The sequence below is a fragment of the Chiroxiphia lanceolata genome, chromosome 3 (assembly GCF_009829145.1).
Source record: "Chiroxiphia lanceolata isolate bChiLan1 chromosome 3, bChiLan1.pri, whole genome shotgun sequence".
Classification (NCBI taxonomy): Eukaryota; Metazoa; Chordata; class Aves; order Passeriformes; family Pipridae; genus Chiroxiphia; species Chiroxiphia lanceolata.
The window spans coordinates 70,148,127-70,169,047 of record NC_045639.1 but is presented as its reverse complement, the minus strand read 5'-3'; the positions used below and the strand labels follow the sequence as shown (position 1 = coordinate 70,169,047).

At 37.4% G+C, this 20,921-nt stretch overlaps 1 protein-coding gene across 7 annotated transcripts in view; it reads right to left on the bottom strand.

Moving 5' to 3' along the window:
* Window positions 1-326: 326 nt before the first annotated feature.
* The window catches only part of WASF1 (WASP family member 1), an 87,145-nt gene continuing 66,550 nt past the window's right edge, over window positions 327-20,921 (bottom strand). For 6 of the 7 annotated variants that reach the window (XM_032684193.1, XM_032684198.1, XM_032684194.1 and 3 more), the window contains 7 exons: window positions 19,837-19,971; window positions 8,759-8,912; window positions 7,812-7,929; window positions 6,836-7,008; window positions 4,686-4,865; window positions 2,712-3,349; window positions 327-1,236 (listed from right to left, as the gene is read on the bottom strand). In XM_032684193.1, coding sequence (XP_032540084.1) covers window positions 1,079-1,236; window positions 2,712-3,349; window positions 4,686-4,865; window positions 6,836-7,008; window positions 7,812-7,929; window positions 8,759-8,912; window positions 19,837-19,971 — 1,556 coding nt within the window. In that variant the 3' untranslated portion in view covers window positions 327-1,078. The remainder of the gene's footprint in view (window positions 1,237-2,711; window positions 3,350-4,685; window positions 4,866-6,835; window positions 7,009-7,811; window positions 7,930-8,758; window positions 8,913-19,836; window positions 19,972-20,921) is intronic. The other variant, XM_032684192.1, reaches the window with a different exon arrangement.

Here is a 20,921-nt window from a genome sequence, read left to right as displayed (position 1 = left end):
TTCGTTATCTTTCATTAACCATAATTTTGACTGCTGCATCTCCTCAAGATACACTGATGCTAAAGTGTGGCTTTTTTTAAAAAAACAACCCTAAAGCCACAGGCTCCCAATTCTGTATTTGTACTTTTTAAAAAACTAAGATCACAGTAAGATTTCAGATTTTTTTTTTTGTAGATGTGCGTATAGATATCATTTATTGATAGTTTTCTTGTTAGATGAAGAATATTTACTGTAACTTTGTAGCCCACAGATTAAACACTTGAAATCCAAGGATCCCTCAGGTATACCAGTGAAAAGCAGGCTTCATTGAAAAAGCAACATCCAGGACCATTTAAAATGAACCATTTATTAAATCAAACTGTTATTTTAACAGTTACATAAGTTACACAGCATGTTTAAGTCAAAAGATTTCACAAGGAAAAGAAAAATTAAACTTGTAATTATGCAGGCAAAAATAGTACCACACAATATGTACCTGGGAGGGAAGAAGGGAAGGGGAAACTCTAAACATTCAAATAAGGCCATAATTATTTAAAAACAACAATAAAACAATAATAACCCCCCCCAAAGATCCATTTTCTTTTCAGTGTGTTCAGTGCTGCTAACTATATGTACTTTTAGTGTACAGGTGTAATCGAGGCAGTGATATCTTGACAGCTAGGTTTAATCTTTTAAAACACTATCAGAAGTGGAATAAGGCTCATTAGTACATACAGTTGCCCTTGGAATGTCAATCTCAGTTGCCTTCATCAACTTAAAATTCACAAAGTGCACAGTTAAGATATGCCAAAAAATTTAAACTGCTACTCTACCAACAGCTGCCCATGCTTAATACTTAGTGGTCTATTGGAACAAAGTATGTTCCTTCAAAAAAGATGTGTAAGAAAAGCCACTGTAAAACATTTAGTTTCAAAGATGCACTAGGAGCTTTTTGTAAACTGAAAAGTAGAAAAACATGGATTAATAATGTAAAGAAAAGAATACAAAAAACACTAGAAATGACCATCAAACTTCCAAAGAACAAGCACCACAATGGACATTAGCATTCAATTTTGCAGTGTACAGCAATGTAATAATTTTACTCCAGCCAATCTACTTCATCAAATTCTGAATCATCTTCTGAATCACTGTATTCCACAGCAATGCGACGAGAGAGTATAGTAGCAACATCATTCTCAATGCGCTCATGTTTAGCTTCTTGTTCACGTTGCTCTTCAACTTTGCGTAGCTGAATACCTAAAGAACATCAAATCACAAACATGTTATTCTCCTGTAAAGATATTTAGGTCATGATTCACAAAATGCTTCACAAGCAAAAATGAAGACTGAGGACACTGTCCTCCTCAGATAGAAACTCTTTTGTCAAGTTTTTAAAGAGAGGAATGTCAGAATTGCAGTGGCAGACCAGATCATGAGCCCTTCTGCTATAATATTGTGGTTCTGATTTCCCATTAAAAATACACCTACACTTTTAGTACCTCTTTAAGTGATTAAGCCATTTTGCTATTTGCATTTCCATACACTTTTTATACTCCCTCTTCATGATCTCAATTAAGAGTTAGAGCTACTTTGAGGATCCCAACAAGACAGGACCTCTTGTAACCCAGTTTTTATCATGTAATGATCTGTTTTGGGATAAAGTATTACTTAAAGATCAAACACAATGGAGAAATAATACATACCAACACTATGAGAAAGTTAAATCACCTAACTTAGTTACTGACATGACAGACATCATATATTTTGGTTTTGTACTCACAACATCGCAGACTGACACAGACTAAATATGACCTACATCCTATACTTGATATTCCCCACTGACAGATAACCCAAGCACAGGACCTGAGGTCGAATTTAAGCAGTGGTAACTCCAGCTGTTGTTTCTTGGGTATGACTTGGTCAAAAGTGTTTTAAGCAGTCACCTAAATTAAACCAGCAGGCTCTCCTTTCTTAGTATTTTTTTTTGCTGACATTCTCTACAAACGTTCATTCACCCCTGTTGTACTCAACTGTTGTTGAGTACATACTCCACCATCAGGCAGCAGCACTCATGGTGCAGTGGGGATTTTTCTGGCCATGGGCACTTTAAGCTGAAAGGTACAGCTTGCACAGAGCTCCTCACTAGACCATCAGTAAAACACTGCCCTGCAGCTCCACTGTTCACTTGCACTCTGCCAGTGGGCACCTTGCAATGCAAAGGCTGCTTCACTGCTGTGCTGAGACGCGTCGAGATTAGATACTAATCAGCTTTAAGTCTTCAGCAACAATTTCTGAATGTCATTTATATGTTGTTGTCATACAGTGACATACGATCAAAATTCCAATGCCAATCTTTTCTGCTTTTATCTAATAGTCTGTGGAAAAACAATGTTTTTGTCTCCTACACAATCTGTAGGTTATCAGAAATAACTACATTTTCAAGCAAACAGAAATTAAAAGATAATCTCCACACATCATTGACAAACAGATGCACTTTTTTTTTAAATTAACTTCCACAAATAATCAGTTATGCCATCCAAACTAAACATCAAATTGAAAAAAATCTGTCTACTTGACAATGCATATGCTGTAGAGAACAGAAGTCAGGAACAGAACTCAGGACGTATTCCTTTAACTTCTTACACATGTGAAATATCCCATCTCTCAAAGCTAATGTGTATTTAGCAAGTTTCTGAGACAGTTCTTTTTGCCCCTTAATAGCCAAACATTACCTTTCCGTATTGCTTCCAGCAGAACGCTTCTAGCATCACTGATTACAGGAAGAGTTGAAGGATGGCGTTTGGGTTCAGGAGCAGGAATCACTTGAGATGGTGGAGATGGAGGCATTAGGGGTGCATGGGGGCCAGGAACAATGGTTGTGGGAGGAGGGTGAAGAACGGGAGGAGGGTGAGAAAGGTTTGCAACTGTGACAGGGGAGGAGGGTCGAATGCCCGGAGGTGGCAAGGGAGGAGGTGGGGGTGGTGGAGGAAGTCCCTGTACTTCAGCTTGTGGAGGAACTGGGTGAACAGGTACAGTTTCACACACTTGGGCAGCTCTAGTGACAGGGGGAGAGGCTTGTGCTATGGGAGGAGCAACTGGAGGTGGGGCTGGATGTAGAACTCCAGGAGCTATCTGGAGAGGAGCTGGTGGAGGTGGCACAGCTGGGGCCTGCAGAGCAGCTGTGGGAGGGGGTGGTGGGGGTGGGACTGGGGGTGGAGGGGTGGAAGTCATTGCAGCTCTTAATGATGAAGTTGACAAAGCAGATGGAAGAGGTGGTGGTGGTGGAGGAGGAGGAGTGGGGCTCACAAACACTGGTGTTCTGCCTGTTGCTGGTGACTGAGGACGATTTTCTACCAAGCCAGTAGTAGAACTGCAACATCCAATAACAGAACAAAGTCATTAGAGAGTGGAAAAAATAGCAATAGATTCACTTCTGCATCTTAAGAACATTGAACCCCGGGCATTAAAGAGCATTATGTACTGTGATGATTTCAAGGTATTCATTCATATCTCACATACAAGGAAATATAATTTGCAGTATGGGGTATGTATCAGTTTTCCAACAGACCTCTGCTCACATTCAGCTACTAACCAAATTTGTGTTCTTACACAAACCTGCATCTTTATCAAAGGTTTCCTATACTAGTATAATTCTTCCCTGTTGTCCCTAAGTAGATCCAAACTATTTTTCTGAAGTAAGGGAACTAGCAGTTGATTAACTCCTTTGATTCACAAAACTTTAAAAACAAAACTTTAAAACAGTACCAACAATGAGGACAAGTCAGATTTGAAATACATGTTTAAAGCGTGATAGCAAAATGAGTGAGGCTAATATCAAAGGTCATCAACTCTATGTACAGAGAGGTATTGTTATATGCTAGGTGAATGCACAGGTGCAATGCACAGGTGAACTGAAGAAAACAGAAGGAAACAGTAAAATTACTTTCCTGAAAGACCACAGAGTATTTCTTTCAGCTGTTTTGGAAAATTAATCTAAAGAGTTATGCATTTTTGTGTATGATCCCCTAAACAGTATAAAGTCATTCTTTTCAAGAGACTACCATCTTGCTCATACAACAACTGTATTTGAATTAACCATCCTCTATTCCAACTTGTATGTACTCGAGCATAATATAAGATTTTGGGTTTAAAACAACAGGGGAGTGACAACCAAAGCCTCAGTCTAGAAAATATTCTAAATATGCATCCACTTCTGGAAAGGCAGAGATATAGAAAATAAAATCACTTCGGGGTGGTGGGAGGAAGCACTTGCAATTTAACAAATATGATGAATATATAGCTTTGACAGCTGACTGTCTTACTGTGATATATCCTTCCTTTCATGTACGCTGAAACACAGTTCAGTTGTACAAATTTCCAAAACTCCAAAGCTACGTCCTGAGATGCCAACATATTTCACAGGAACACTTTCCATACAGTTATTTGTCCTGCCATTTAACTCCAAAGGCAACACAACTGCAGTATTAATGGCAAGATGAGGCCTGACTCCACAATGGCACCCTACAGGATTTAGATGCCGGCCTTCTGTCCAGCTCCTGTGTGCCCTTGATGCTGCAGACACATCAGGGCTGTGGAATGACACAGCCCCCAGGACATGTGTACTGCTTGGGTAGCATGAAAATCATACAAACAATGAGTGCCGGAAAACTAAAACGCCTCAATAAACTTGCTTGACTGCTTTGTACCTAACACAAGGAGGCACAGGTTTCACATCTCCTGCTCCATGCATTGGAGGTGGTGGCGGTGGTTCGTGTGGTCTGACCAACACTCGCTCCTCAGCTCTGTTCAGAAGTTCGGACATCTGGCTATAGGGTAATGCAGAAAGTGAATATGATCCATCCATATGGTCCACATATGCTTGAGATCTGTAGAAAAACAGTGAAAAATGATCCAGTTTAGCCTTCAGTAAGTACTGGTGCCCTCAGCTACTGTTCTATACTTCGGTTTGATTTCTGAATACAAGTATCTTCTCTGCACTAGTGTTGCACGTATTGTACATCATGGCTTTTCAATAATTCATCCCACTTTCTCTGTCATTGCTTCTGGCAGCTCAAGGGTTTGATTATGACAGGTATATCACATAGTTTCTACTGCACGTGTGTGACCTTAGTGTTTATTAGTCACATTATTTTAAGTAAACATAGCAATGCAATTAGAACCACTACTCTTTTATAAGGCATGAAACATCCATTGATGTTAGAATGGTCGAATTTACAACTGAATAATTTAGCTAAACTTCTGTCAGAGGATCTATATTCCAATACATACAGAGATCTCAGTACTTTAATAGACATAAGATTTGATAAATATCTGTTATTGAGTAGTAGCAATAAATAAAGATGATTCAACTTAGTTGTTAATGGCAACTTTAGACACACCTCAAGGACTTGATCAGTTAGGAAATTTTAATTAACTGCTCAATTACATATTTTTTTTTAATCTCTACTGAATTCACAAAAGTGTTTGCAGAACATTTTCCAATAAGTAGAGCAATACTCTACATTTTCACATACTCCACTGTAGTATTTAAGCCTATTAAATTCCTAAGGGGTGAAGTTTCTACTCCATTATTCCAAAGCCCAGTGCTATTCTGTATCTGAACAACATGCTCTGCACATGCAGTGCTCCCAACCACTTCAGCGTTATTTAGAATTGCATTACTGGTAATGAGATAATCAAGGTTTAGGGCAGGATCCTGGATATAAAAGGATACCCCCAACAAGTGTGCCTAAAGTGGAATCCAACGTACAACACAACAGAAGGACAGCAGGAAAGCAGATGTTTCTGCCAATGACTTGACACAGCACTTTACAGAGATACTATACAGCTGTTCCTAGAGATATGCTAAGCACCATAACTTAAGTTGCACCCCACTGAGTGAAATGCACTGAGATCATTTTCACATTCTCAACTAAGTTTTCAATGAGCAGGTTTTCCCATTTTTCAGACAACAAACACCCTCTCCTAGAGTTGCCTTTATTATTCACCATCACTATTGAGTTGGTTTGAAGGTCTTACAAAGCTAAACAAAATACTCGCTTACAGTGCGCTTTTGGCAAGAGAAGGATAGGGGGAAAAAATTTAACTTTTCTGGAGGACAATGAATACTTTTGAATTTAAAAAAACAAAACAAACAAAAAACCCCAGGAAAACCATAACCCCAAATGTCCTAATATTAATCATCAGCCCTCTTTGCTATCAGATGTTTCCTGGCTGGTAAAATGGACTTGGTTTTGCACAAACACCAGAAGCGTAAACACAGCAGGTGTTTCCCATGTGAAATGCTACTTTTAGCCACCAGCGAATACGTGCTGTGAAATGAGAATTCAACAGGTTGGATTTTGTAATAGGCTATAACCAGAAATGTCAATCAAATCTTGGACTTGTTCAAGAGTAAAGAGAAGCTCAGCATTCTCATTTGAGTTCCAAGTGGACATTTGTTCCTACCACACCCAACATATAGTCTTGGCAGTCTCTGCTTAAGAAAAATCAAGAGACTGGAATAATAGGGATTCTGTAGGTCAAGACTGGAGGAATGTAGTGCCGCACTTGGGTGTAAGCTTGCAGCAGTGACACTACACCTTCTTCAAGCTGCAGATGACAACAACATCCCCAAGGATACCATGAGGATTCATGCTACTCTTGAAAATAACATAATAACTACTCCTTTAAGAACACACTAAGTATTTTAAAACTGAGTTTTGATTAAGCTAAGTCAATGATTTCCAGTGCATTTAAAGAATAGCAGTAGCATCTCATCACTGACCATTTCTCAAGCATGCTCGCTACACAGTTCGAATATACATAATAAAGGATAGAAAGAATAAAAAGGAACCTTGATTCAAAATGTGAAGCTGGGCCATTTGCAACTTCAATGTGTTTATGTAAGAGGTTAGCATCATCTTCTGCAAGCTCTGGACCTTGGGCTAACTTCTGCCACTCTCTCCGTCTGTCATGAGGTGCCCTTGGCACTTTTTCCGGTTCGTGAGGACGATCTAGATTTTTCTGCTGTAGGAGAGTTGTGCAAACAAAATTGACAACTTAGACAGTGTTTTTAAATTAGTTGCATATAAACATCAGACACAAAATAATGGAAAACAATCCCAATTCAAGTGCAAGAAAAATTTCAGGCTAAAGATATGTAAACCAAAGACTTGTAAGAGCCAGAAACTTCAGTCTAGTGGATAAGTAGCTGAATAATATAGAGAAAAATAACTGTATAAGTAGCTTTTTATTCTAAGTCTGAAATAAAGTTATGAATTTGACACATATTTAATCTCTCTATTATGTATGAAATACACAGAATAATGGTGAAACAAAAAAGCACTACCTTTTGCAAAAGTGCTTGTTCAGTTTAAAGAAAATTATAAGCAAAGTGCTTTTTTCCTACTACTTTCTTTCTAATTTAGAGTAAATATATCTATTCGAATGTCATTCAAGCTTTTTCACCTGTAAGATTGTAAAAAATTTTTATTACAAATAAATATTCAAGTAAAATTCTTTATTCTTTATTGTATTCCTCTTTGTTGAGTCATTGTTAGTATACTTAAAAGTTTTGACAAACCTGATGTTGGTTACACTAAGACTAAAACATGAAAGCTTTAGATTCTTCTATATTATTTTACTCCTCCTCCTATTATTATTATTACTATTTAGTTATTTGTTAAAGTTGATGGAATTGAAATAGTACAAGTAGTTTTAGTTGAATAAAGATGACTGTAAAGTTTGGATCGTTATTAAAGTACCATATCTGCAAGCAAAGCCCTTTCAGGAAAAAACAACCAGAAGCTCTATAAAGTTAACATACATACCTTCTGCTTCCTCTTTTCCTTTCTTTTGTCCTCGGTGTCCTGCAACATTTTTTCCTTCCACAGATCAAAGAAATATGAAGGATTGGTATAGAACTTCAAACCCTCTTTTCCATCATCCCTGAAACACAATGACACAAACCGGGCATGCTATTTATTTGACAACATGTGAATTCAAATATTAAGACAAAAGAAAGGCATATTAAGGAACACTCAGTATCTCAGACTCTGAAATATTTTACTGAGGAACATAAAAGAGATGATCATTGACCTCCTGTGCCATCAGTCTTTACTGTCTTTCCTGGCATCCAAGGTCCTAATTTTAGAAAGGTAACTTGAATGCAAGCTGTAGACAAATAAAGAGTATCATAAATCAGAAAACTCCCACTCCAATGACTCAAATCTTTTTCTTAAAATATTGAGCAAAATTGTGTGGCTGCTTGTGTTCAGCTACTGATTCAAACTGACTCTGGGACAGAGAACAACATTCACAGCATCACAGAATATTCTGAGTTGGAAGAGACCCACAAGGATCATCAAGTCCGACTCTTAAGTGAATGGCCATACAGGGATCAAACCCACAACCTTGTTGTCATTAGCACCAGGCTCTAATCAACTGATTTCCATTAAAGACCTTTCTTTCTACATATTTAACTGTTTATTTTCTTCACTTCCCATCCAAGAACATTACACAGTTTACTAAATACAGGGAATAAAAATGGCTTTTTCTTAACATTGTTACATTGCATTAAAATTTTAGTAAAATGGAGTAAAGTTTTAATGCTTATAATGTCTTCTGCTGCCTTCATTCCTCCAGCAGCTTCACAATTTTCTAGTCTGGCTCCTTAAATATTCAAGTGCTACTCAACATGAGCAAGGTGCGTGCATATAGCCACTCTATTACATAAAATAAGCCAGAAATTGGTTTTGATTAATTTTATTTTACCAACCTGTAAGGGGTGAGAATGTTAAGTGGAGGAGGCTGTTCACAAATATCGTAAGTTTCTTGCAAAGGAATAGGCAGAGTTTTGCGGTCAAACAGCTGTTGATCTTGAATTGTGGAACTCCGAAAAGCTTTTCTCATTGTAATGTCCTGCAGTGACACTGAAAAGGGATATTGCCATTTAAAAAAAAAAAACCAACCAAATATATTTGATTTGGATTAATCTGGAATTGCTTAATGTTGGTTAAAAAGTAAATATTAAGCCTTACTACTTACATCTTAGGCATTTTACAGCAAATATAAATTCATCTAGCATTACTACCACGGCAAGGTATTGTCAGACTATGTGAAAAACATGTTTGTAATGTTCTACCACATTATCCTCTATTTGGCTTCACAGGACATTTTTCTTACCTGGACAGATATCAGAACTCTGTCTCTCCTAAGTAGTTCAACAAATTGCTTACTGTAACTATAAAATACCATTTGATAGTTCAGAAGTACCTAATAACATTTACCAACTCCATTTCACAATCCTTTTTGTACTAAAAACTACTCTCTCTCTCTCAGTATGGATTTTATCTTTATGCCATCAGCAAGCCAAACTTTGCATTCCTTGTATGTATGTAGCAGTTCCACTAAAGGCCCACTGAGATGCCAAACCACTTATGCTAGTGAGATCAATGAGTTTTAATGGGAGGTGATTCTATGTTCCAACACATGAAACTAGTCAAATGATGTTTTTTAATCTGTTTAATTGAGAAGACTTCTCTGTTTAATTTAGGCAAACCACTGACTTTTTTAACACATTAGTTAGGAATAATCAATTATCTTTATGTAAGATTCGAAGGAAAACAACACATGAACACAACAGATTAAATAGTGATTTCAAATATTTTACCTACTCCTGTTAAACCCCACATATCTTTTTCTATTTCAAAATCATTAAAATTTAGATAAAGATTAATGGAAAAGTGAGCACAACTGATAAGCTTTGCACTTTTAATTCTGGAAACAGTATACCTATTTAGTCTCATATTTCTTTCCCTCCCTGATCTTCGGTTACTACATCTCTGAAGTCCAAGTGTGTCTCAAAGCTAACTTTGCAGCCAGCATTAGACTTCCATTAGATAAAGCAGCAGATCTTTCCACTGGTTTGGGTTCTTTTCTTTTAAAATCGCAAACAATACTGAAAACAGTTTTAAGACATACCAACAAAGACAGTATTTTCAGCACATGCATTTTATCTATAAATAATTATGTTTATTTTATAGAAACAGGTTGATAGTAGTGTCCCTTTATGCAAGATGAGAAGACATCCTTTCCCCCACCCCCTCCATATCACTAGGGTCTTTGGCAACAATTTTTTGAAAATATTTGTTTAAGTTGAAAACTGCATTTTTACTCTGGTTCCTGTAACACACAGAAGTGTACACATATATATGTACACACACACACACACAGAGACCTGGATTTCTGTTCTATGATCAAAAAGGGGTAGAAGGCAGGACTTTTTTCTGGAAGGCTTGCAATTCTGCAATGTTCTGCCTTCTCACCTAAGCATACTGACAGCATCCATTGTGAGGCTAAAGACAGGACTTATCTGATTCTCATCTTGGCTTTTGAAGTTTATTACAGTTGGCAAGGTTGTGTACTCCTGGAGAAGTTTCCTCCTTTTTACCCTTAGGTTCTAATTCATCACAGTGTCTTTTATTCCTTTTAATACCTTTAATTAGCTGCTCAGAAGTCTTTTTAAGAGTGTGAAAGAAGTATTATAATGTATGAATGTCAGCTAGGCATCTCAATTTCTGTAGGTATTTTTGCATTCATAAATAACCCTATATATTTTGTACCTGTCATGAAGTACAAGTTGTTATTTCCTGGCAAAAGTTCACAGTTAGAAGAACTGTGGTTTACCTCATTTAAAATTTAAGTCTTAGATTCTTTTATACTTCAGCTACTTTTCCTTTGGGTTATTTGTTATACAAATCACACCAAATGTACTTGTTCAGAGGTGCTTGACAATCCTGTAAGTTTTATAACTGTCACTTATTGGAGACTTTTCCAACAAAAGCTAAAACTTAGTATACTTTCCTCTGAACCTGTGCGCATTCTGAAGACAATGAAGTAAATTAATTTATTCCAATAAATAAATACAGTTCTTTGGTTTAATATTAAAATGCTCACAGAGCACACTGTTCTCTAAACTATTAGCATTCCTTAATCTCTTCAATGAGCAAATTACAGCCAGTCTAGTTCATAATTTCCGTTTTCTTGCTTAAAACTCCACTTTTTGTAAACATGTACAAGGGGTATCACACCTGAGGATAATCAATCATAACAACAATAAGCATAATTACTTTCTAAACCTAATATACACAGTAAAGGTCTTCACAGAAAACATACACTGTAGAATTTCAAGCCGCATTTCCTGTGCTGATATCCAGTAACAGGCATTCCCTAAAAAGCATACCATTATTCCAAACAATTGACTACCTTAGGACGACGTTACTCAGGAAATGAAAGGATGTGGCACACAAAACAACTGAGAATCACGACACAGATACAACTTGGCTACATGCAGGGATCAGGTAAATCCCACGTCGCAAGCACAGCATAATCCTGGGCTGTGCACGGTTTGGCTCACAAAGCCGCTTGTTTAGTTTGCCAGCTGGCTAAGAGACAGACACCCTCCTGGCTCACCACCTCAGGGCAGGAATACGTGAAAACCTGGCTGGTCATCCAGCCATTCAGCTTTGGCTGATCGACAAACTGGCACAGCAAGAGGACGGGTCAGACAAATTGGATGTGTTTATGAATTCAGGTGTGAGAAGAGACAAGTGGCTGAAGGAGGAGCTGGAAAAGCTGCAGGCATTTGACTTGATGCTGTTAAATTTAAGCTTCCAGTTGCTTAATTCCTAACTAGCACCACAACCTTTGCATATGCCAACATCCTAAATTTCATATGAATATATTTGTCTGAAGTCCATCTGCTACACTACTTGTGTTTACTGAATGAATAAAAAATGGGGTCTTAAATAATTTCCTTAAATGCTGAGATATTCACAATTTAATTTAAACATTCATTCAACAACCTAAACAAATGCCTGTTTATTTTTATTGTGTCTGTTGTTTTGATTGTATGAAAAGACATATCAGCCAGTCTAACCTTCTGTATACAACAATATTTTCCACTTAAGTTACAATTATCTGTCAGAAAGCTAAATTGCCAATCTTTTATACATTTAGTTTTGAAAAAGACATGTCAGTCCATTTTTACTTGTAATCAACAACAAACTCTAATGTGATACAATAACACATCTGTAATCAATATACTAAATACCATTTTACCTCTAGGTAAGCCTCTCATTAAACTGCAATCCCCAATTTGTAGTAAAAGTCAAGTATGGAGCACATCAGCGTACTGACAGAAAGTTGCTACTTTTAACCTTTCAAATATATTAAATACTACATTTTACCTCATCAGAAGAAAAAAAGTTACTAGATTTTTTTTTTTAATTCATTTACACTCACTCAAATATGCAATTTATGATTAGGTTCTAGGGTAAAAAATACTGGTAAATAAAGGTGAAGGCGGCAAACAAATAAATAACATATTCCTTTTAAAAGCTCACTCTCTTAATGCTTTCAGCAGAATTTGATCTTGACATCTTTCAAGACCATGAACTTACAGCTGTGACTCCTTGCAGAACTAAATAACTAGGGGAAATTATATACAAATCAATGGAATCAGTTGCCCACAATTCTCTTTCTCTTTTCAAAATCTTACCCAGCAATTTGAAAAGTGCAGGGAAGAAAGAACAACACTATTGAATGAATATCTTATGAGTAAGTTTCCAATTAAAGATAATTAATTGGGAAGAGGTAGTGTTGTTGAAAATTCTCTTAAGCTAAAGACTTGTTGATTCAGTTCCCAAAGACACTGCAATCTTAAATCTTATTTTACTTTATTTTTTTCATCTTTTTAATGATTATCCACTTCAACAATGATCAGAATTGCACACATATTAGGTTTCTAATATTCAGTACTTCTGACTGGTCACTGCAAGTTTAGTAGTTGCTGAGAGAGACTACTTCTGTAGATCACACAATATTCTCCTTTGGGCTTGTCCTCCACATATGAAATAGAAATTTTCTGAAATACTGTTTTAAAAAATTCTGAAACAGCTCAAGCTCTTTTTGGAGAGAATGTACGCAGCTTAACTACTACAGGTAAACAAAAAGCAGATGTAAATATTAGTGCAATCATTTTAAGAGGACTTAGAAGCTGCTTTAAATGTAGCATGTAGAACCATGGAGCCCCATGCAGCCTGTTAAGAAGATGTGAATCACCCAGCAGCATCAAGCACTGAATCTGCTGTCTCAACAAAACCTCCACATTGTTTCACAAATGACATTTTGTCCAGATCTCTCTTTTTATACACAAAATATGCAATATCATGCCCTTATGATGGATTATTAAGCCTTGAACATACTAATTTAAAACTGAACTACTAACTAAATAACCCATAAATTTAATTAAGGGCCTAAGAAAATTAGAAAAGGAGCGTGGAGAGCAACTGGGGCTCAGCCCACCAGCACAGATTCTTGAGAGGGAGATACATCCAAATCCAACCTTTTTTGAGTGGAGATGCTCAAGGAAAAGTGATCTACTATGCAATTTAATTTAAGAGTCTTTTTCTTTATTTGCCTTTGGGGGTAGAAATTCTAATGAATGAATTGACAATGGTGTTATTCTCCACTTAACATATTACAAGTGGAGATCATGACCCAATTTTCATGTGCTCCTTGTTGTTAACTTTGATTACATTTATACTCAAGTCACCAAGTTCCTCTAGCTTCAAGGCTAGAGACAGCAATCTGCCCCTTAAACTGGGATTTACTACCTTTACCTTATAAGTCCTGATTTTAAAGCTGAATGAGTCTCCCACTTTCATAGTATCCAAAAGTATACAGACCACAAGGAGCTGTCAAGCTGTTTAGGTTTCTATCCAACAAATGCCATCTTTTTTGCTATAGCAAAATGTAAAATCTCTCTTTAGCATTAGTTCAGCTAAACTTCTGAACTACTACCAGTTTAATAGAATTATAGAATTTATATATATTAGAATTTTATATTTATAGAATTCTAAACATTTATAGAATGTCTAGAAAAAAAGCAAGCATGTCCTCAAAGCCAGAAGCCTACTGAAAAACAATTCACAACACTTATTCCTTCCCTGAAGTATGCCAGGCTGCTCTCCCATAGCACTTCTGCCATTAAGTTGCTTGTAACAGATATGCTACTAAAAAATAAAAAATGTGATACACTGCCTTTGAGATTAAAATACTGTTGTTTGAGATTTAAATAGAATTAGGTGGCTTATATTTAAAGAGCCACTAAATCGATACCAAAATATTCTGATAAACTCTGAGTTTATGAATTTTGCTTCTGCCCTGATAGTATTTATTTCTGAGTGATACACAACTATTTTCCAATACTTCAATGCACTATACATCAGAGCTGTACTGTGTATCAGCACTTCAAAAAAGAACCACATAAATGCTAAAATGCATATTCTTTTAAAAACCGCCAGATTTCTACAGCTGACATTATTTACTTTTAGCAGTACTTCACACTTAAAGATGTAAATAAATATACAACAATGTGATCATTTAAGAAAAATCTATTATTTTACTTGTAAAATTTGCATATATATGGAAAGAGTTAGTAATGTTATTTATAAAGTAAATACTGAAATTAGAGGCCCTGAAAACAGCATATGGGCCTACATTCCAAGTCCAAAGCCCCCTACTCAGCGCTGAGGGTCAAATGCTTCTGACAGACAAAACCTCCATTCTGAATTGATGGTCTGAACACTTTCAGACTCTTTTCAGCACTAGCCATGTAGTGCAAGACTCAGCTATTCAGTCCATCTCAGAGCAACCTGTGAAGAACGAATTGGATATTGCCCCTACTATGGGAGAAACTCTTAAGGCCATTCAGCAGGTGAAAATCGGCAAGGCAGCTGGGGTCGGTGGAATTCCACCTGAAGTCTGGAAACATGGGGGCCAAGCACTCCATGCTAAATTTTACGAGTTTGTGGTGCTGCTGGGAACTAGGCGAACTACCATCAGACCTTTGTGATGCAGTCATCATCACTTTGTATAAGAAGAAAGGAGTTAAATCAGACTGTTCAAATTACCGTGGTATTACTCTGCTCTCCATTGCTGGCAAAATCCTGGCAAGAATACTCTTGAACAGACTAATACCCGCTATAGCGGAAGGAATTCTACCTGAAAGCCAATGTGGTTTCAAGCCAACAGGAGTACCACAGACATGGCATTTGTTCTCAGACAACCTCAAGAGAAGTGTAGGGAACAGAGCAAAGGTCTCTATGTAACCTTTGTTGATCTCACCAAGGCTTTCGATACTGTGAGCAGAAAAGGTCTGTGGCAGATTTTGGAACGTTTAGGTTGTCCCCCAAGTCCCTTAAAATGATCATCTCACTCCATGAGGATCAGCGTGGCCAAGTCAGATATGGCAGTGCACTTTCTGAGCCCTTTCTAATACCAATGGTGTGAAACAAGGTTGTGTTCTTGCACCAACCCTATTCACAATCTTTTTCAGCATGATGCTCCAAAGGGCCACGGCAGACCTCGATGAAGAAGATGGTATCTACATTCGATATCATACTGATGGAAGCCTTTTCAACCTAAGGCGACTGAAGGCCCACACCAAGACCTAAATCATCTTGTCCGGGAGCTGCTTTATGCTGATGACGCCGCCCTTGTTGCCCACACAGAAGCAGCTCTGCAGTGTTTAACATCCTGCTTTGCAGACGCTGCTGAGCTCTTTGGGCTGGAAGTCACCTTAAAGAAGACAGAAGTTCTCTATCAACCTGCACCTCAGGAAGTCTTCCATCATCCCCATATCACCATTGGCCAACCAGAGCTCAAATCAGTCCAGCAATTTAATTACCTAGGCAGCCTCATCTCCTCGGATGGTAAGATTGACAGAGAGAGAGATAGACAACAGGTTAGCAAAGGCATATAGTGCTTTCAGAAGACTCCATAAAAGAGTTTGGAGAAATAAACACTTGAAGAAAAGTACAAAGATCAATGTTTACAGAGCCATTGTGCTGTCTACTCTCTTATATGGATCTGAATCATGGGTCATCTACCGTCATCACCTGCGACTCCTAGAACGCTTCCATCAACGCTGTCTCCGTACAATCCTAAACATTAACCGGTCAGATTATGTGACCAATACATCTGTTCTAGAACAAGTAGCAGTCACAAGTATTGAGACCATGTTGCTGAGAACACAGCTGTGTTGGGCAGGACACGTCTCAAGGAAGAAGGACCACCGCCTCCCTAAGGTCGTGCTCTATGGTGAACTTGCCACCAGCTGCCGCAAGAGAGGAGCCCCGAAGAAAAGATACAAGGATTCCCTGAAACAACATCTCAGCCTTGGCCATATTGATCAACATAACTGGTCTTCTCTGGCCTCCAATCGGGAGGTCTGGAGACACACCATCTATAACGCTGCTGATGCCTTTGAGAAAGCATGCAGGATCACTCTTGGGGAAAAAAGACAACGCAGAAAGAATCGTGCCTTGCAGAATTTACCACCTAAGGAGTCTTTCTGCTGTGCCTTTTGCAACCGGGCATGCCTGTCTCATACTGGCCTTTTTAGCCACCAATGCGCTTTTAACAAACATGGGTAGAGCCCTTCCCAAATCTTCGTTTGAGAAGCCCAGCCATGATGAGTGAAATTAAAAATGGTTGCAAAGAAACTATACTCCTAGGATTTATTTCATCATCTATGAGAACATCTTATATTGCAGGGCTACTGAAACTGTCAACCTTAGTTCAGCTTTAAAGCAAGAATATGTTCTCCCAGCCTTAAAAAGACCCCAGATATCATTACTCTTGGATACATACAGACTTGTTTCCTATAAAATTGAAATAAACTTCAGTTTCCTGAAGGAAAGCAGAGGATTTCTTTTTGTCTGCATGCAAGTTTGGTATCTTCTGAGGGGGAAAACCCCACATATATGTGAAAAGAATAAAGTATTTTTAAAAATCTATTAAAACATGAAATTAATAATACTGAGGAATCGAGAATTTAAAAACAGTGTAATAATTCAAACTTAACCAAGTTCATAACAATTCTTCTATGATAGAAAGATTGTGCAACAGGAGTTAGGTCCTTCAAGGTAAAATCATAACCTTGGTTTTACTCTTTCAGAGAGATACTGTAATAATTCAAAATGAGAAAACAAACAGACTATTCAAACAAATTCAGAACTTTTTATTTTCCTGACTGTACCAGAAACATCTTGTTAAGTATCTGCACCTCGTTCAGTGAATCTGACTTGGGCTGTTTTTGTTCATGCCACTTAGCTTTAAATGAATCTTAATTTCTTTCTCTTGTGTAATAGCATGGGCCCAAAGGAACCTATTAAATCTTCTATTACTGCCTGCTGGCAAAGAGCTAGCAGATGAGACTCATTTCACAAGTACAGCCCATTTTACTCAAGCTGTTAGCTGAGCAGAACTACTGAAATTTGCTTCAATTCTTGCATAGAGGGTTAAGAAAGGTAAATCCAAATGTTTTCCCCCCACCTTCATGCATTAGCATCCTCCAGCTATTTTAGCCCAGACTAGGATTAAATAAAAACTATCTATGATGACTTTCTAAATTTCAAGACTGAAACCATATACTGAAGGAAAAATGTTTCCTGATCCCTATATTTCCTATTAAGGAAATATAATATCGAATTTCCTCTCATCTCCTTTGTCCTCATCTGGTGACTCACTGTGGGCAGATGACTGTGAATAAGGAGCACTGGATATGGCTCAAGGACTGGATATTCTTAGGTTAATAAAATTAGTCATTTAACAGCTCCTGACACTGAGGATTGCATGTGTTCCTCTGAATTAGTAGGAGTCACTGCTATTCTATGGTGTGAGAGACAAATCCAGGGGATCAGACACGAGTCACACTTAGCAACTCTGGCCTTGATCGAGTTAGACCTCTTCTTAGCCCTGTTTTCTTTAACTGCAGTGTCTGTCCTTTTCTTTAGTTATACAGTTTAGCAAATGCTATAGTATACACAGTACTCTGAAAATTTATTGATATGGTTCATCTGGGACTACATACTATTTAAAACTACTTCTAGCAATTCTCTTACATCAAATAATTATGGATATTTAGTACTGAAACCTAAAGCCAAACTTGTCAAAGGCCATTTTCTCAGAATAGTACAATTTCCCATCTTTCCATCCTTAGATGCTTTAATTCCATGGCTTAAAATGGTCTCTCCACTTTCCTGAAATGTGAAAGGTTAACATAGCAGATATACCACATCAACACACATCCCACTCTGATTTAAACAAAAAACTAGGCTGTCAAGAGTAAATGCAAAAATGACAGTAACACTGGGCTTTTACAGTTCTTACAGGATTACAATTACTGACAATTTGTTATGGTACACTGAAAGGAATTTTTGTGATTATCCAACCATAGTAAACACAGTATTTTATTAGTGTCCTGGTTTTGTCTGGGATTCTTCAGCTTCTCACCCCACTCTACCACCATGCAGGCTGGAGCGGGGGGGAGGCAAGAAGCTGGGAGGAGACATAGCTGGGACAGCTGACCCAAACTGGCCAAAGGGACGTTCCATACCATATGGCATCATGCTTAGCACATAAACTAGAGGGAAAGCTGGCTGGAGGCTGCTGCTCAGGAACTAGCTGGGCATTTGTCAGTGGGTGGTGAGCAATCGCATTGAGTATCAATTGTTTTGTATATTCTAATTCTATTATCATTATTTTCCCTTCCTTGTCTGTCCTAATAAACTGTCTTTATCTCAACCCGTGAATTTTACTTTCTTTCCCCCCAGTTTTCTCCCTCCTGCCACTGCAGGGTAGTGTGTGGTGGCTGTGTGGTGTTTAACTGCCTGCTGGGTTAAACCACAACAATTGGAAAAAGAGATGTATATGTATGATTTATGCTTGTCAAGAGACTTGGAAAATCCCATTAATGTAAGAATTCCCCTAGGCAAGTCATGATTTCGTGGAAAATCTGCTACTAGCTGTGAACAGCTGTCTTTCGAAACCTGTTCTAAAATTAATGTCACGCAAAATACGGAACCAAAACTTCTCCTAGCTTAATTTTGCTACTAGTGAAATTTCAACATCTATAACTAAAGACAGCTGAAGACCATGCCCCTGGTTTGACACTTCATTTTTCCTGTCAATACACAATTATCACACCTAGACATCCAGAACTGAAAAAGCTTTCTATACTTTAAAATTGGATCCCACAAGCAATCTGAAGTTATTTTTCATTATAGGATGTTTCCCTACTTTCAAGTTCTTAACCATATAGTTTAGAACACCCTAAACTCTTTGGGATGACAAGACTTTTCATAGTTCCACCTGCAGTCAACAAATATCCATGAAGGCAAAAAAGCTTCATGGCATTTACAAATTAGGTGGTCAATGTTCCTATAGTCATCACAAAGCCAAGGCATCCTTCAAATTCCATAAAAATTTGATCTTACAGGAATGAGCTATACCCTAATAAGCTATTTAGGAAGAATCCAAGAGGTTATATAGCATCAATAAATGAAGCTATACAATTATAATTGTACAGAAAGTAAGATGGTACCAGTTAAATGCAAAAACCCTACTTGGACAAAGGTTTACATCCCACAGGAATTAGTAGGAAGGTTAAAAAAAAGAGTAAAGACTTATCTCCAAGCATTCACATAGTATTACTTAATATTCTTAACACTAATACATAACACTACTGAAGTGACACATTCTCCTGTAGCTGTTTTCATGTAAATTCATTGGTTACGGCATCATTCAGTAACCATGAAAATGCTGAGCTCAGAAAGCTGCTCAAGGCTATAAAAGAAACCTGTAGCAGAAACAGAAATGGACCTCTTTCTCGTGATGCTTTGCTCTGTGTTATTATAACCATGATTTAAACTATTACTATTTCCATTTCACGTATCAGTGGTGTCTGAGTGACAAAATAAGAAATTTTCAGTGCAGGAGTTAACTTACATTCCTCTTCCTTTGGATCGAGTTGTGTAACACTGACAGATAAGCGATCTACACGCTCCTGTAAGGAGTTGACTCTAAATGAGAAACTGTGTGCTTCATTGAAAAGTTCACCAAATATATCTTCAGCATATTTACCTGAAACACAGGAAAAAAAAGAAAAATTCAAGCGCTCGACAAGACAGCCAAATGAGTTTGCCTTCAAAAAGATTTCTAACTATTTTAATTAAGTAATTCTAAGAGGCATGAGTATCACTTGTAACAACCTGTACTTACTGAGCCCATTAAGAAGGCTTCAGAAAATCAAATGGAAGTTAAATATTTAATTTCCAAGTTATTTATCAGAAATGAAATTATTTAATGCATTACAGGACAGATATTCAGCTACTATAAATTCTTCTAACTATGATGATATGCAAGGAACTAGACTGCTTCGTTTCCTGAATATGTATAAAAGGATAAATTCCAGTATCTGGAGGTATCGCTCCTGTATGAGCGACAACTAATCTTTCTAAGTGAAATTTACCTCAACATTTTTCTCAAAATGAAGCATAACTTCCACTCCTGCTGTACGGCAGACTTTACAAAAATGGTAGATCAGATATTTACATCTAGGTGAATTAGAACCAGACTATTCAAAAATACACATTAAAATAATAAATCCTACCTTGAAGGGTCAAAATTCTAGTAATTGACCAATTTATACTGAAGTAAAAAAAAAATCTCCTTTGTTCACTTCAATTGACATCACATGTTTAGCCCAAAAGAACAAGAGATTCAAGTATTATGAGAAAAGGATCAGTAACGAGCTTCTCTTCTACAGAGTATTTTGCATAGTGTTTCTAATGCTCTCCAGATTCTACTTGAGTAGTTTGCCGATGCCACTGAAAAACCCCCACCAGACTGCCTAGCAAAATTTGTAGCCACACTTCTGAAATACCATGTGATAGCTTTTAAAACTTAGTACTATATTGTGCATACGTAATTTGTGTAGTGCTTGTGCACTTACGTTGGTTTTGGAAATACAAATCTCACAAATTTCTAACAACCTGCTTTGCACTCAAGTTCTGTCTGGTACAAAAGGAAAA